The 18674-nt window shown below is 41.0% G+C and overlaps 1 protein-coding gene across 1 annotated transcript in view; it reads right to left on the bottom strand.

Moving 5' to 3' along the window:
* LOC126176466 (DNA repair and recombination protein RAD54B-like) overlaps window positions 1-18674 on the bottom strand; it is a 359746-nt gene that overhangs the window by 190209 nt on the left and 150863 nt on the right. The window contains exon 7 of the mRNA XM_049923623.1: window positions 3620-3767. Coding sequence (XP_049779580.1) covers window positions 3620-3767 — 148 coding nt within the window. The remainder of the gene's footprint in view (window positions 1-3619; window positions 3768-18674) is intronic.

Here is an 18674-nt window from a genome sequence, read left to right as displayed (position 1 = left end):
TGGATGATTTGGGGGCAACTCCTTTTACAGTCAGTTTCTGGGGTAGTTGTACAATTACGAATTTATGTGGATACGTCACAACAAATTGGTCTTGGTTTGGGAGTGTAATGCCTGCGTGTGACGGCATTGGTAAAACCTGCAATGTACTGGGCAAAAATCGTTCATCACTGCAGATGCACCACTACTGAGGTGCCAGACTATACACAAGTGACCTTCTGGCATGGGCAGGGTGTCAGTTACCAAAACATAGGAACTGAATATGGTATGGTTAGTGGGCTTGATATTGGCAGAGGTTTGGATGGGGTTATCACAGAGGTGGAGACCAGTGTCCAAGAATGTGTCACGCTGGAGTGACGAGGACCAAGTGTAGTAGATGGAAAAGAAGGTGCTGATGTTGTGGAAGAATGTGGTTTCAGTGTTTTGGCCCTGGGCCCAAATTTTGATGATATCATCAGTGATCCTGTGCCAGCCAAAATCCTGAATTCCTTGGTGTTTCAGGTACACTGATGGTATCTTCATGATGGATAACAATTAAAAATATCCCACTTACACAGACTCAGGGCCCACTAGAAACAACACAAATTTTAAGAGAAAATTCACTTGATAACAGGAGCTAAGTAAGAAACTTCCTGACAGATTAAAACTGTGTGCCGGACCGAGACTCGAACTCAGCACCTTTGCCTTTTGTGGGCAAGTGCTCCACCATCTGAGCTACCAAGTACAGCTCACTGCCAGAAGTAAGGCTTTGAGGACGGGGTGTGAGCCGTGATTGGGTAGCTCAGATGGCAGAGCACTTGCCCACAAAAGGCAAAGGACCTGAGTTCGAGTATTGGTCCGGCACACAGTTTTAATCTGTCAGGAAGTTTCATATCAGTGCACACACCACTGCAGAGTGAAAATCTCATTCTAGGAACTAAGTATCTAAAAAGAGTCAACAATGCAGCAAACATATGGGCCAGAAAAAAATTAAAAAGACATACATGCTGAAATGGAATATGTGAGGAAGCATTAACAGAAACAGCATACACAAAGAAAACATTGAAATAATGTGGAAATAGGGAATACTATGAACAATTTCAACAACATGGAAAGATGACAACACTGATACTAAGGATGTTAAAAGAGCTTTGAAAAAGTCACAGTTGACAAAAGCAAGATCATGACCAAAAAAGCTTCTAAAATTTCTAGCAGATCTGCGACAGTAAATTAACAGAATATCAAGCACAAAGCACCAACCTGTGAAAAACTTGCAAAACATTTTGATCATATTTTGAACTGCCTGCTATCAAAGTACAGAATGTAATTTCCAGGGGCTCATGAATATCTAAAAGAGGATATGACACCCTCTGCTGATAAAATTAAGGACACAATTAGAACTCTAAAAAATAATAATGTCAGCAGTAAAGATGTGGATATAAAAAACTGCAAATTTGTCTCAGAGCAGAAATTCAATTTAGAATTAATAATTTGTTGATGATAACTGAACTCCAAAGAAACAGTCATACACATCTGGCTATGGTGACAGGGAAACCTCACAGGGAGACGAGCAGCAAATATACAGTGATGTAGGATAAAATCCCAGGATCTCACCTTACAGCCATTCACTGTGGTGGCCCCTTATTTGCAGGTAACTAATGAAACAAATTTTGGAATTTTATGTGAAGCTCAATAACATCAAAAAAGTCATATTATGCACACTGTTTGTGTGGTGTAGTGGATAGGATAAGAGGTTCACATACAGGAGTTTGTGGGTTTGAATCTCACCAGATGCAGAATTTTTTTTCATTTTTAAATCTTAGCAAAATGACTTTGATCACTATTTTTATTCAGTTAATTGGTTTAAATATAATGTTTTATTTCTATTACTTATCCACATAATTTTAATCACCATACGAACTTTTCCATTTGTTTCATTTTTCATTTCTATCATTCTTTTACAATTAGAATTTTTGTGAATATGAATTTAATTACATTTATGTATTATAATATACAATTACTTGAAAATTCCAATATCAGTTAAAAAACAAAAGATGAAATAATCTATTTCTATTGACTGTGCAACTATGCGAAAAATGCCTTTTTCATTACCAGATATGCAATTGTTTTTGCATGGTAATCACCACACAAACATTAAAATATAACCTACATACCTACTGCACTGTGCACAACATAATGCAGATGAAGATTTAAGTGACGGAAGTGTTTATAAGTAAAGCAAAATTCAAGTAAAATGAGAAATAGATATAATGAGTGCAATGATGTGGATGAAAAACACAGGGTGATAAAAGAAATTCAAACAAAATTAATACATAAAATTAATTAAAAACACATGAACAAGGATTTCAAGTGGAAAAATAATGACAGAGAGAAAAATGAGTGCAAATGAAGAAGTTGATATTATGATTAAAATTATGCACAAAGAAATAGAAAATTACATTTAAATCAAATGACAATAAAAATGATGATCAAAGTCATTTCAATAGAGATTTTAAAAAATGTAAATTACCTGACAAGATTCAAACCCCCAACCTCCTGCATGTGAAGCTATTATCCTATCCATTATACCACACAACCAGATTATGTGATGCACCTTTTTAAATGATACTGAGTGTCACACAAAATTCCAAAATTTTTTTCATCAGTTACACGCAAACGAGTGCTGACCAGGGTGAATGGCTGCAGTGTGTGATCACTGGGATCGTAACATACATAACCATATCAATCGTTGTCAGTCCCACCGCTGGGACTTCCCCTTGCCAGATAAAGTAAACCAGGAATTCAACACTACATATACATTATCAAATCTAATGCACTACATGAACCTGTTGCTGATGTAGCCTCAAAAAGAAAATGTATAGATGAAATAACAAAACCTTGAAGAAAATATAGAAATAAGACAAGTGTTAGGCGATCTTTGATCTTCATTATCACTCAGCTATATTCTGAGGAAAATCATAAGAATCAAGAATGAAATTTTCACGAACGGATATTCGGCAATTGAAAAACATTCATTCAAATAGCTGGGAGATACAAGTATAATTCAAGAAAACCTGAACAACAAACACACTTGGCAAAAGATGTTAACAACAAACTGGATCCAAGAGCTCAAGAAAGATTTACAAAGAAGCAGCACAAGGGATGTAGAAAAAGATAGAGGCAGTTATAGAATAAATGTCTTACAGATGGAAGGACTCCATAAGGAAATATAACAGGTTTCAAATGGATCCAATAGAAGAAAATGAATACAATGAAATGATGAAGAAATACTGAATGAAAAACAATAGAGACTGAAAAATTAACATTGGCATATGGTTACTGGAATACTCCAATGAGATGATTATTTAATGTTTGACATGATGATGGAGACTATTTTTGTGTCCAAATGTTGCAATTCTGAAGCAAGCTGATAACCTAAGGATTTTAAAATTAGATGAAGAATTAATAGCTATGTTACATCAAACACAAACCTCTGCACTGATGTTTAACTAAAATAAGCCAAATTTTTAAAATGTGTGTAGATTGTTATGGGCCAAACAAACAACAATTACAGTTTGAAAGTGAACAGAAAATTATAAGACAAGTAATAATTAGCAGTTAAAATCATTCAATAAATTGTTACCTGATTAACAATAAATGTATGGATTTTTCCTCTTCCTAACCATTGCTGGAATTCCTTTTCCCAATTCCCAACTAAACTGCTTGGTGTTACAATCAAAGCATTCCGAATAATAGGCCTTCCACCATATGGGCCTTGCTTTAACAATGTCCTGTAAGAAAATGTAATTATTTATCCCTTGTATGAGGCATTTCACTGAGTATTAATTCTCCCAAACCACAAGCTCAGAACATCCACATCATCCTCAAATGAAGCACAACATGAGGAATATGGCCATTTCCTTTTATTTTATTGCTCCTGATAGCACTCTTACTCATAAGAACACAGTTGGGTTGGAAGCAAACATCGTCTATAGCACAGTTGGGCAACTGGTCGCCAGCAGTCAGTTTGAATCTGAGCCATGAAAGAAATTTGTGGGGAGTGACACACACACACACACACACACACACACACACACACACACACACAGAGAGAGAGAGAGAGAGAGAGAGAGAGAGAGAGAGAGAGAGAGAGAGAGATAGGGGGAGGGGGCAAGGAATGGGGAGGGGAGGTTCACATACTTCTCTGCCCAGACGTATTTTTATATCTAAAAACAAAGATGATGTGACTTACCAAACAAAAGCGCTGGCAAGTCGATAGACACACAAACAAACACAAACATACACACAAAATTCAAGCTTTCGCAACCAACGGTTGCTTCATCAGGAAAGAGGGAAGGAGAGGGAAAGACGAAAGGATGTGGGTTTTAAGGGAGAGGGTAAGGAGTCATTCCAATCCCGGGAGTGGAAAGACTTACCTTAGGGGGAAAAAAGGACAGGTATACACTCGCACACACACCCATATCCAACCGCACATACACAGACACAAGCAGACATTTGTAAAGGCAAAGAGTTTCGGCAGAGATGTCAGTCGAGGCAGAAGTACAGAGGCAAAGATGTTATTGAAAGACTGGTGAAATATGAGCGGCGGCAACTTGAAATTAGCGGAGGTTGAGGCCTGGCGGATAACGAGAAGAGAGGATATACTGAAGGGCAAGTTCCCATCTCCAGAGTTCTGACAGGTTGGTGTCAGTGGGAAGTATCCAGATAACCCGGACGGTGTAACACTGTGCCAATATGTGCTGGCCGTGCACCAAGGCATGTTTAGCCACAGGGTGATCGTCATTACCAACAAACACTGTCTGCCTGTGTCCATTCATGCGAATGGACAGTTTGTTGCTGGTCATTCCCACATAGAAAACTTCACAGTGTAGGCAGGTCAGTTGGTAAATCACGTGGGTGCTTTCACACGTGGCTCTGCCTTTGATCGTGTACACCTTCCGGGTTATAGGACTGGAGAGGTGGTGGTCCTGTAACCCGGAAGGTGTACACGATCAAAGGCAGAGCCACGTGTGAAAGCACCCACGTGATTTACCAACTGACCTGCCTACACTGTGAAGTTTTCTATGTGGGAATGACCAGCAACAAACTGTCCATTCGCATGAATGGACACAGGCAGACAGTGTTTGTTGGTAATGACGATCACCCTGTGGCTAAACATGCCTTGGTGCATGGTCAGCACATCTTGGCACAGTGTTACACCGTCCGGGTTACCTGTATACTTCCCACTAACACCAACCTGTCCGAACTCCGGAGATGGGAACTTGCCCTTCAGTATATCCTCTCTTCTTGTTATCCGCCAGGCCTCAACCTCCGCTAATTTCAAGTTGCCGCCGCTCATACCTCACCTGTCTTTCAACAACATCTTTGCCTCTGTACTTCTGCTTCGACTGACATCTCAGCCGAAACTCTTCACCTTTACAAATGTCTGCTTGTGTCTGTGTATGTGCGGTTGGATATGGGTGTGTGTGTGAGTGTATATCTATCCTTTTTTCCCCCTAAGGTAAGTCTTTCCACTCCCGGGACTGGAATGACTCCTTACTCTCTCCCTTAAAACCCACATCCTTTCGTCTTTCCCTCTCCTTCCCTCTTTCCTGATGAAGCAACCATTGGTTGCGAAAGCTTGAATTTTGTGTGTATGTTTGTGTGTCTATCGACCTGCCAGCGCTTTCATTTGGTAAGTCACATCATCTTTGTTTTTAGATATATTTTTCCCACGTGGAATGTTTCCCTCTATTATATCCAGACATATTTTTAGATATTTCCACACTAATATTAGCAAGTAATTCTTGACCATTGTGGATGTATTAGAACATTGCAACTTTTGTAACTGAAGATACTTTATAATGAACTAAATGGAGGAATCAGGTTTGATTCCAGGTACTGCCAGAGATATTTCCTTGATGGGAGGACTAGTAAGAGGTGCACTCAGCCTCATTAGACCACCTGAGGAGCTACTTGACCTATTAGTAGTAGTTCCAATATCAGGCAACCTGACAAAAGGAGAGTGGTATGATGACCAAATGTCTCTCTAAACTGGGCCAGATTGACCCGTCTAGGACCAGAATGCAGAACTTTACCTTTTATAATGAATTAGCTGCAACCAGTTGCTTTTATAGATGTCCAGTATTTGTCATGACATTTCAAGATGCCAGGCATCTCATCTTCAGATGTTTGCATTTATTTATTTGTCCTGAATATTGTTTAGTTACTAACAGCACTGCAGAATTTTGCAATAAAATTTTCTAAGACAGATACTGAAAAATATCAAAATCAAATAAAGAATGTTCACTACACATAAGTAAATGCAAACATCCGAGGACTGGGTTAACATAAAATGAATGTAATGTTGAAAAAAAAAGTTTTGAGGCATAAGCTGTCGGCGTGTCCGTTTGGGAAAGGGATGCCATCCGTATAGCATGTTGTTGTTGGGGTCTTCAGTCTGAGACTGGTTTGATGCAGCTCTCCATGCTACTCTATCCTGTGCAAGCTTCTTCATCTCCCAGTACTTACTGCAACCTATGTCCTTCTGAATCTGCTTCGTGTATTCATCTCTCGGCCTCCCTCTACGATTTTTACCCTCCACACTGCCCTCCAATGCTAAATTTGTGATCCCTTGATGCTTCAGAACATGTCCTACCAACCAGTCCCTTCTTCTTGTCAAGTTGTGCCACAAACTCCTCTCCTCCCCAATTCTATTCAATACCGCCTCATTAGTTATGTGATCTACCCATCTAATCTTCAGCATTCTTCTGTAGCACCACATTTCGAAAGCTTCTATTTTCTTCTTGTCCAAACTATTTATCGTCCATGGTTCACTTCCATACATGGCTACACTCCATACAAATACTTTCAGAAACTACACTCCTGGAAATTGAAATAAGAACACCGTGAATTCATTGTCCCAGGAAGGGGAAACTTTATTCACACATTCCTGGGGTCAGATACATCACATGATCACACTGACAGAACCACAGGCACATAGACACAGGCAACAGAGCATGCACAATGTCGGCACTAGTACAGTGTATATCCACCTTTCGCAGCAATGCAGGCTGCTATTCTCCCATGGAGACGATCGTAGAGATGCTGGATGTAGTCCTGTGGAACGGCTTGCCATGCCATTTCCACCTGGCGCCTCAGTTGGACCAGCGTTCGTGCTGGACAAGCAGACCGCGTGAGACGACGCTTCATCCAGTCCCAAACATGCTCAATGGGGGACAGATCCGGAGATCTTGCTGGCCAGGGTAGTTGACTTACACCTTCTAGAGCACGTTGGGTGGCACGGGATACATGCGGACGTGCATTGTCCTGTTGGAACAGCAAGTTCCCTTGCCGGTCTAGGAATGGTAGAACGATGGGTTCGATGACGGTTTGGATGTACCGTGCACTATTCAGTGTCCCCTCGACGATCACCAGTGGTGTACGGCCAGTGTAGGAGATCGCTCCCCACACCATGATGCCGGGTGTTGGCCCTGTGTGCCTCGGTCGTATGCAGTCCTGATTGTGGCGCTCACCTGCACGGCGCCAAACACGCATACGACCATCATTGGCACCATGGCAGAAGCGACTCTCATCGCTGAAGACGACACGTCTCCATTCGTCCCTCCATTCACGCCTGTCGCGACACCACTGGAGGCGGGCTGCACGATGTTGGGGCGTGAGCGGAAGACGGCCTAACGGTGTGCGGGACCGTAGCCCAGCTTCATGGAGACGGTTGCGAATGGTCCTCGCCGATACCCCAGGAGCAACAGTGTCCCTAATTTGCTGGGAAGTGGCGGTGCGGTCCCCTACGGCACTGCGTAGGATCCTACGGTCTTGGCGTGCATCCGTGCGTCGCTGCGGTCCGGTCCCAGGTCGATGGGCACGTGCACCTTCCGCCGACCACTGGCGACAACATCGATGTACTGTGGAGACCTCACGCCCCACGTGTTGAGCAATTCGGCGGTACGTCCACCCGGCCTCCCGGATGCCCACTATACGCCACAATAAGTCCGTCAACTGCACATACGGTTCACGTCCACGCTGTCGCGGCATGCTACCAGTGTTAAAGACTGCGATGGAGCTCCATGTGCCACGGCAAACTGGCTGACACTGACGGCGGCGGTGCACAAATGCTGCGCAGCTAGCGCCATTCGACGGCCAACACCGCGGTTCCTGGTGTGTCTGCTGTGCCGTGCGTGTGATCATTGCTTGTACAGCCCTCTCGCAGTGTCCGGAGCAAGTATGGTGGGTCTGACACACCGGTGTCCATGTGTTCTTTTTTCCATTTCCAGGAGTGTACTTCCTGACACTTAAATCTATACTCGATGTTAACCAATTTCTCTTCTTCAGAAACGCTTTTCTTGCCATTGCCAGTCTACATTTTATATCCTCTCTACTTCAACCATCATCAGTTATTTTGCTCCCCAAATAGCAAAACTCCTTTACTACTTTAAGTGTCTCATTTCCTAATCTAAATTCCCTCAGCATCACCCGACTTAATTTGACTACATTCCATTATCCTCGTTTTGCTTTTGTTGATGTTCATCTTATATCCTCCTTTCAAGACATTGTCCATTCCATTCAATTGCTCTTCCAAGTCCTTTGCTGTCTCTGACAGAATTACAATGTCATCGGCGAACCTCAAAGTTTTTATTTCTTCTCCATGGACTTTAATACCTACTCCAAATTTTTCTTTTGTTTCCTTTACTGCTTGCTCAATATACAGATTGAATAACATCGGGAAGAGGCTACAACCCTGTCTCACTCCCTTCTCAACCACTGCTTCCCTTTTGTTCCCCTTGACTCTTATAACTGCCATCTGCTTTCTGTACAAATTGTAAATAGCCTTTCGCTCCCTGTATTTTACTCCTGCCACTTTCAGAATTTGAAAGAGAGTATTCCAGTCAACATTGTCAAAAGCTTTCTCTAAGTCCACAAATGCTGGAAACGTAGGTTTGCCTTTCCTTAATCTTTCTTCTACAGTAAGTCGTAAGGTCAGTATTGCCTCACGTGTTCCAATATTTCTACGGAATCCGAACTGATCTTCCCCGAGGTCGGCTTCTACTAGTTTTTCCATTCGTCTGTAAAGAATTCGCGTTTCTATTTTGCAGCTGTGGCTTATTAAACTGATAGTTCGGTAATTTTCACATCTGTCAACACCTGCTTTCTTTGGGATTGGGATTATTATATTCTTCTTGAAGTCTGAGAGTATTTCGCCTGTCTCATAAATCTTGCTAACCAGATGGCAGAGTTTTGTCAGGACTGTTCCTCCCGAGGCTGTCAGTAGTTCTAATGGAATGTTGTCTACTCCGGGGGCCTTGTTTCGACTCAGATCTTTCAGTGCTCTGTCAAACTCTTCACGCAGTATCATATCTCCAATTTCATCTTCATCTACATTCTCTTCCATTTCCAGAATATTGTCCTCAAGTACGTCGCCCTTGTATAGACCCTCTATATACTCCTTCCACCTTTCTGCTTTCCCTTCTTTGCTTAGAACTGAGTTTCCATCTGAGCTCTTGATATTCATACAAGTGGTTCTCTTTTCTCCAAAGGTCTCTTTAATTTTCCTGTAGGCAGTCACGATCTTACCCCTAGTGAGATAAGCCTCTACATCCTTACATTTGTCCTCTAGCCATCCCTGCTTAGCCATTTTGCCCTTCCTCTCAATCTCATTTTTGAGACGTTTGTATTCCTTTTTGCCTGCTTCATTTACTGCATTTTTATATTTACTCCTTTCATCAATTAAATTCAATATTTCTTCTGTTACACAAGGATTTCTACTAGCCCTCATCTTTTTACCTACTTGATACTCTGCTGCCTTCACTACTTCATCCCTCAGAGCTACCCATTCTTCTTCTACTGTATTTCTTTCCCACATTTGTGACAATTGTTCCCTTATGCTCTCCTTAAAACTCTGTACAACCTCTGGTTTAATCAGTTTGTCCAGATCCCATCTTCTTAAATTCCCACCTTTCTGCAGTTTCTTCAGTTTTAATCTACATCTCATAACCAATAGGTTGTCGTCAAAGTCCACATCTGCCGCTGGAAATGTCTTACTATTTAAAACCTGGTTCCTAAATCTCTGTCTTACCATTATATAATCTATCTGCTACCTTCTAGTATTTCCAGGATTCTTCCATGTGTACAACCTTCTTTTATGATTCTTGAACCAAGTATTAGCTATGATTAAGTTATGCTCTGTGCAAAATTCTACCAGACGGCTTCCTCTTTCATTTCTTTCCCCCAATCCATATTCACCTACTACGTTTCCTTCTCTCCCTTTTCCTACTCTTGAATTTCATTCACCCATGACTATTAAATTTTCGTCTCCCTTCACGACCTGAATAATTTCTTTTATCTCATCATACAATTCATCAATTTCTTCATCATCTGCAGAGCTAGTTGGCATATAAACTTGTACTACTGTAGTAGGTGTGGGCTTTGCGTCTATCTTGGCCACAATAATGCGTTCACTATGCTGTTTGTAGTAGCTTACTCGCACTCCTATTTTTTTATTCATTATTAAACCTACTCCTGCATTACCCCTATTTAATTTTGTATTTATAACCCTGTATTCACTTGACCAAAAGTCTTGTTCCTCCTGCCACCGAACCTCACTAATTCCCACTATATCTAACTTTAACCTATCCATTTCCCTTTTTAAATTTTCTAACCTACCTGACCTATTAAGGGATCTGACATTCAACGCTCCAATCTGTAGAACGCCAGTTTTCTTTCTCCTGATAACGACGTCCTCCTGAGTAGACCCTGCCCGGAGATCCGAATGGGGGACTATTTTACTTCCGGAATATTTTATCCAAGAGGACGCCATAATCATTTAACCATACAGTAAATCTGCATGCCCTCGGGAAAAATTACGGCTGTAGTTTCCCCTTGCTTTCAGCTGTTTGCAGTACCAGCACAGCAAGGCCGTTTTGGTTAGTGTTACAAGGCCAGATCAGTCAATCATCCAGACTGTTGCCCCTGCAACTACTGAAAAGGCTGCTGCCCCTCTTCAGGAACCACACGTTTGTCTGGCCTCTCAACAGATACCCCTCCGTTGTGGTTGCAACTACGGTACGGCCATCTGTATCGCTGGGGCACGCACGCCTCCCCACCAACGGCAAGGTCCATGGTTCATGGGGGGGGGGGGCATATAGCATTACCCCATGAATATTAATAACACAGATACTATAGTTTTGGCTTTATGTGACAGGAGGACTGCTGTTGTGTCATGTGGTAAAGCTGCCCGCGAGATTAAATAAGTATAGGCAAATCAGGCCCACAGGTCACCAAAAGTTGCTCATGGCTAATATACAGTCACAAAAAAGTTACAAATACAAGCACCCAACCCAGTCTTTTCTAGAAGAATGGCCAAACTGTGATTATTGACATGCCAATAAGTCAGCTGACACCTACCATATGATCAGAGAACAGGGTCATCTGTAGGTCTGTAATACACTGTAAAAGATCTTTCACCAAAGCTTTTTTATAAAGTTTTTGACACTCTACTAAGCTTACTTTTATCGTACCTTATTCAGGTAGCCAGAAATGGTCTGAAGAGCTTATAAGAGTGTCGCAGTAAGTCAATTAGTCCATTGCATGAGCAAGTTCAAACAGTCCACCAGATACAATTTGTGTCAGTTGCTCTCATATCGCAGATAACAGTGCACGAGACTGTTCAGTGCTTGGTTACGGTTTTATCCTTACTTCCATCCCATGCCCAATATTTGTATTACTCTATGGCTCAGTTTTAGGAAACCGAAGGAAGAACACAAAGAACATGTGTGGCCATAGCATCTCTGGCAGGTTACTTGAATTTTCATGTGAAACAGCCCGACTGGCTAACTTACTTACACACACACACACACACACACACACACACACACACACACACACACACACACACACACACACACACACCACTGTACAATAACAATGCAATAAACAATTTGAAATTTGAGCTAATATAACATCTTAGACCAGATTGGACACCACATTTAATTTGTTTGAAACTTTATAACAACATTTCCAAAGTCACAAGTTGGCTAAGTTACAGAGGTAATGCAAAGATGATTAATATCCAAGGTAATCGGCTTTTTCCTAGAGCACAGCCAACAAGCTTGTGGGCAGATGAATAAAAAATGAGACAGCAAATATTTCTGTAAGAACTGTTGTAAAGAATGAAGTTATAAATAAAATTCCTTTAATGTAATGATCTATGTCTGCAAATTATGTAGCATTGTCTTGATTTCCTTTGGAATCCCCTCCTATTTTAAGTATTAATCATATTTAATGGGTTGGAAGCTTAACATAATTATTTTCTTTCACATTAGCAAACGTTTCCGTTTAAACTTTTTGACTTTCTTCAGAAACCTTAGTGCCACCATTTACAGAAATGTTTCAAGACAATCATGTACAACAAAATTTATAAAACTCTAATACATAAAAAATTATTAGCAACAGACACTATGATTTCAAAACAGTTTTGAAAGATGATATACCAGAAATAACCAATCGGAAATTATTACCACAGAGTATTTTGTGACTTAAGGCTCATAAAAATAAAATAAAATAATTATGGAATAGCAGATAAAGAAGGTTCAGGGTTTTTCACCTCATCTGCATGATAAAGCATTTTATATCAGTTCCATCTCAATCACATACTAAGAGGCACTCAAAAATTTGAAGCAATCACATATAATGTACTGTAAACGGGGTGATTTCGGACGGTTTTGTCATTATTTTGATTGTAATTTTCGTATATATTGTTAGATTAAATTGATTGTTATGGAAGTGGTAAGGTATATGTGTAACGAATAAAATATCCCAGAACCAGAAAGTGTATGTGTAGGTATATTTATCTGAGGCAGTTGAATAAAGTGTCCGAAGTCACCCCATGGATTGGGGTGATTTCGGACACGTGTTTTTTAAATCTCTGTCTGAAGTACAGAATTCAGGCAGTTACTGCCTTTTTTTATAAAATTCTACATGCTTTATATTTGATTTTGGTGACATGTTACACATTTTAAGGTAGCCCTTCGTTACGAATAAGTATTACGGAATGATGGTTTCATGTTGTTCATGTTGCTAGGTGGGAGATTTTCCAGCTTTGCGTTGATATTGGAGAAAAACATCTTAAATGTCTCTTTGTTCACTTCTGCACGAGCTCGTTTAATATTTTCACTTAAGCGAACGGAAAGATCTTCTGACTGTCGTTTGAGGAATAAATGCACCCATTCTTCTCCTGGCAAATTATTATGAAATTTCTTCTCTTTTTGGCCAGATTTATCAAGGTAGCCTTTAACTAAATATCTAATACCCAATTTAGTGAAGGGTAATCCCCAATGTGCAGCCCTGAAGATACCTTGCTTCAACATTTCTTCTTCTTCTTCTTCTTCTTCTTCTTCTTCTTCTTTATTTAGCACTGGCTGTCCTCCCATTTTTTTCGGATGTGCTTCCTGCACTTTATTTTGTAGGGTTGATTTAGGTATACCATACGAATCACGTACTTTTCTGTATGATAATTTACCACACTGAATATCATGAACAGCTTTATCTAAAAGTTCCGGGTCATAATTACACCGTACTGTAGCACCTCTCCTGCTCTTATACGTTCTTGGCATTGTCCGAAATCACCCCACACAGTACATAGTTTTACAAAAACCGTCTTTATTTTATAACCTTGCATGAGAAACTCGACAAACTTGTACAGAAATTGTCTCAATGCTGTTAGCTATGCAACGCGTTGACAATTACGGTTACAATAACTTCCCGCTTGACGCAACAATAGGAACTTTCCACTTTACGATAATGCATGGATTTTTAACACTGAGACTGTTCGTCAGTTATTCACCTGGGGAAACAATTGACGCAAAATAAAAGTTGCTTGTGCTTAAAATAACTGGCACACGGACGTTAAAATAAGGAACTCTTTGTTTCTATGCAGTGGCAAAGTGCAAATAAGCCATACTGTCTGAATTCGCCCCGGTATCCGAAATCACCCCGTTTGACGGTACCACAATGCCTTATTCTGGATCATTCACTGTTTCTGATACCCATAATTGTTCATCTATTTGCTTTGTCAAAAGATGGAAATTTTACGCTTTGTGCAGATCATACAAGTATAAGAAAGAAACATGGTACCAGTCCTGTTAATGAAATCACAGTCACTGAAACATCTGAAAATATCAACAAATATTTGAAGGCAAATGGACCACCATTAAATTTTGGTAACATACAGTACATTCATAAAATTAAATTTGGTGCCTATTGTAGAACTCCACAAACCATAGTGTCACTATCCAGTCTTTTAGCAAAAGCAATCAGAAGTAGTGAGAAAGCCCACAAAGTATTGCATTAGCAGCTGCATAGCATAACATAAGGGGATTGTGAGATAAAGCTAGCATGCTCAGTGGAAAACTGCAGTATACAGCAGTAATAACTGTAGTGGACGGGTCAGTGTCATAACACCAGGTATAGTCTCTTGTTATGGGTAGTCTGAATAGGTGCCAGGTCTTAGTGAAACAAATGCACTTCTGATCAATATAAGTATGTCTGAATTTTGAGACAGAAACTTTCTCATCACCAGAGTAAAGCAGCACCACCACTTCTCCAGGTCCACACCGGACATCAAGACAACTGGGCATCACCAGCAGCAGCTGTGGGTTCGAGAGCAGGCTGTGTCTGCCACCACCAGCACAAAGTTCCACACAGGACTTAGTGCCATGGCACATCGAACCTGCATCTTCACCTGCTGCTGCCACACTGAATTCCCTTGCCCAGCATTTAGTGCCACAATGCCAGTCACCATGCAACTCCTGCCACAGAGCAGTGGGTTGAATCCCATGGACAGCTGTCTCAGCAGCACTGCAGTGGATGCGCACAGAGGCCAGGGGCCATTCCAGGTGCCATTGCTGATGGAGAAGTAGCACACCACTGAAGATGTGACCGTGGCCTACACAGACTGCTGTCTGCCCATCGGCCTGCCATCAGCAACACAGCATCATTGCATCAGGGCAGAAGCCACTGCTTGTATATCAGCAATGGCCAGGGTCAACAGAGTGATGTGGGTTCTGCCTCGCCTCGCCATGCCATGATGAAGCATGTACAAAGACCAAGTAAAACCTTCTTTACTGTGAGCAACGTCTCCATTGGGTCCTCCAGCCCATAAGAGCCACCACTCACCCCTCCAAGTGCAGCTACCCTCTTCATAGCTATTGAAATTCTCCATTCAAACAATGAAATGGAAGATGTAGATAGTGTTTAATCTTTGAGATCGTACAAACATCAGAACAACAGGAAAATCCATACCCTAGAATTAATGAACCACATTAGTTCAGCTAACTCAAACAATGGGAAATCTGAGATGGAATAACAACAATAGGAAACATACACACACATATTCGTACACATTCAGTTAAAACTTGTGGCCCTTGTCGTCTCAAGGCACTGAGGCCTGCCTGCAGTGTGCAGCAACCTTGGCTGTGATGAGCAGTGGGGTACCAGTCTGGTGTGGAGAGGCAGAGGCAGAGGCAGAGGGTGTGAGGGAGAGGGTGTGAGGGACAGAGAGAGGGAGAGAGGTGTGAGGGATAGGGATAGGGATAGGGTAGGGATAGGGATAGGGATAGGGATAGGGATAGGGAGAGGGAGAGGGAGAGGGAGGGTGGCAGCAGAATGGTGGGGGAATATGCTGTTGTACTGTCTGTGGAAGTGACAGTATGATGCGCTGCTAGGTGCAACACAGAGACGCTGTGCTGGGGCTGAAGGGGGAGAGAAGGGGGGGGGGGGGGGGATGTGTTGCAGGCTATCATCCTGCTACAGGCTATCATCCTGCTACCCTTTTGGTTTGAATATTGCTTCAACTTCATATAAGCTTTAAGCTTTATATATTATGTCACTTTAATCAGCCCCACTCTCACAAAAAATTTTATAACCTAATGTGGGCCAGGTTATCAGAATACCATTTCAAGTGAAACACAAGTTCTCCACATGGAACTGCCCTAACATGAAGTGATTTGAAAGAAATAGAGCAAATCCAAATTCTGATAAGGTGTTTCTGAACGGACTCCACAAATATTGTTTCATGCTGTGACAAAATTAAGGAATCACTTGATCAATAATAATCTCAGAGGGATCAAGACACAGGTCACACCAAGTCACTGATTTCATCCCCACTGATTTGATTCATTTCAGTGATTTTAGTTCAATTAAATTAATTCATTCACACCTCCACTTTACACTTTATTATTCCTACTGCTCAGTTTTCAAATATGATTGCTCTGAGTGTCCTCAAGTTTAAATCAACCACACACCAACGCAAAGAGTTTTGCAAATTATTTGTAAAATCACGTAACTGTTTTCACTGAAATGTGATAAATTATTTTATATATCAAGAAGCATCTATGTCCCACAAAACTCACCAAAACAGTTTGTAGCCCTCTCATGCCTTCCAGTTTGTCTTTATTAGATCAGAAATCTCTTTCTTAATACCCTTTTACCCACAGGAAATCACTACATATAGCCATCTGTGTAATGAAGGTAACAGCAAACATGCAATCCCAGTTCAGTAGAGCACAAATTACTCCAAATGAAAACAGGACAAAGTGACTTACAAAGAGTGTAAACAGTAAGGTCACTCTTGTAAGTTTCTCTTGAATAACTTGAAAACCATGACCTCTAGCAAAAATGTATCCTAGCAAAAAATTAAACTACATTAAATTTCCTACAAAAAAGGTCCTATACATTTTTTCCATACTTTGCACAAAGACAGAAAGAGGGAGGTTGAGAGGGGGGGAGAGAGAGAGAGGGGGGGGGGGGGGGGAGAGGAAGGATTAAAAATCTCATGTGACATGCAAGCACTGCAGCTTAGGTGGTTTTTCTAGACCAATTTAAGGTAGCTTCCTGACTTGATAGATCCCGAATGTCCTGTATCAAATTGTTTGTCTCAACTTCCACTACGCCTCTGCAGTATTTTGTAAACAGTTATCGGTTACAACACATATATATTGTCAAGTCTGTCAATGTGCCTTCATGAATCGTCTCAGACCTGGACAATGCAAACATTGTTGCTTTATGCCGAGAAGGGCTGTCAGAACAGAAAGTTGTCGCGGAATTTATGTACATCACAGTTACATTAGTTGTATATTCAGTCTCTTTCATACAACACAGAAGACCGAAAATATGCCTTGTAGTCGTCCCCTGTACTCAACATCACATAAGGACAAGCACTAGCTATCATGGAAGGATGGCCACTAGCTACAAATTATAGCTCTCCAGTACCTTGAGACAACTGTAACAATTGTACACTGACTTTTTGGAGGCCAAACACACTGTCAAAATTTCAACAATGAGGTTGTATTTCAAGATGATAATTCATACATTCACTGCTCTCAGCTCATGACAAATCATCTTCCAGAAGGCAGGAATCAACTAAATGGATGTGTAGCAATGTCTCAACCACACTGTGGACAGCATGCCAAGGAAGATGATCCAAGCACGTTCCTGTGTGTAGGATGGTACAACATATATTTCACAGTGAAGTTAGCCCAAATATGTTCACAGTATATGGATGGGTAAAAAGAAAAGCTTTTTCTCTATTATTATACCTAAAGAAGACACTCAGTCTTTCCAGTCTTCTTGATGTCTAACATCTTCAATACAGAATGGGATTTTCACTCTGCAGCAGAGTGTGCGCTGATATGAAACTTCCTGGCAGATGAAAACTGTGTGCCGGACCGCGACTCAAACCTGGGACCTTTGCCTTTCACGGGCAAGTGCTCTGCCATCTGAGCTACCCAAGCACGACTCGCGCCCCATCCTCACAGCTTTACTTCCGCCAGTACCTCGTCTCCTACTTTCCAAACTTCACAGAAGCAGCAGAAGATTTTCTGTTCTGTTCTGTTCTGTTCATGAAATACAGGTCAGTTAAATTAGAGTGGGGGAGCCAAAATGTCACAACATTTTGAACTGTCATTGTAGACTATAATTAAATTGTGTTGTGTGTGTTTACAAGAAGCAAGTTGGCAGTTATAGCGCAATGCGCATTTCATCTCTGATTCGGCACTGAACCACCAACTAGCAAAAGCATAAACTGCTGCAGTTAACTCCATACCATAAGACATATGGTACGAATCTGGCTACCACTTTGAACATTTATAAGCTGTGTTAAAATTTTTGAAACTACCTTCTTTCGTTGGTACATAGACTGTCCATGAAAGACAGGTCTGTTAAATTGGAGTGGGGGAGCCAAGATGTCGCGACATTTTGAACTGTCATTGTAGACTATAATTAAATTGTGTTGCTCATCTACAACATTGTGGGAAAAAAAATTCAAAGTTACAGGCTATGTCAAATTAAAAACAGTTCTGGGTCTTTTGGCAAGTTGTAATGTGGTAGAATCAGATAGCACCTGCTGATCTGTCTGATTCAATGTCAATATGAAAAACCAATACCACAGTAGTGTATTCTCATTGCACACTGTGTGCACTGTTTAACTTGTGTATTCACATGCTTACCACTAAATGGACTTTATTTCAGTTTACATTTGGTATTTATATAAGTCTCAATCCCCTGTACGATATTAGTATTACACAAATTAGTAAATTTTAGAACATTTTTGCATTATCGTCATCTCTAATTAATGGTGTCAAATCTTAATTAATTTCTACACCAAAAGTTATGTATACTCTGGAACA

The sequence above is a fragment of the Schistocerca cancellata genome, chromosome 3 (genome assembly GCF_023864275.1).
Source record: "Schistocerca cancellata isolate TAMUIC-IGC-003103 chromosome 3, iqSchCanc2.1, whole genome shotgun sequence".
Lineage (NCBI taxonomy): Eukaryota > Metazoa > Arthropoda > Insecta > Orthoptera > Acrididae > Schistocerca > Schistocerca cancellata.
The sequence above is the reverse complement of the archived record's forward strand: the minus strand, read 5'-3'. Positions and strand labels throughout refer to the sequence as shown.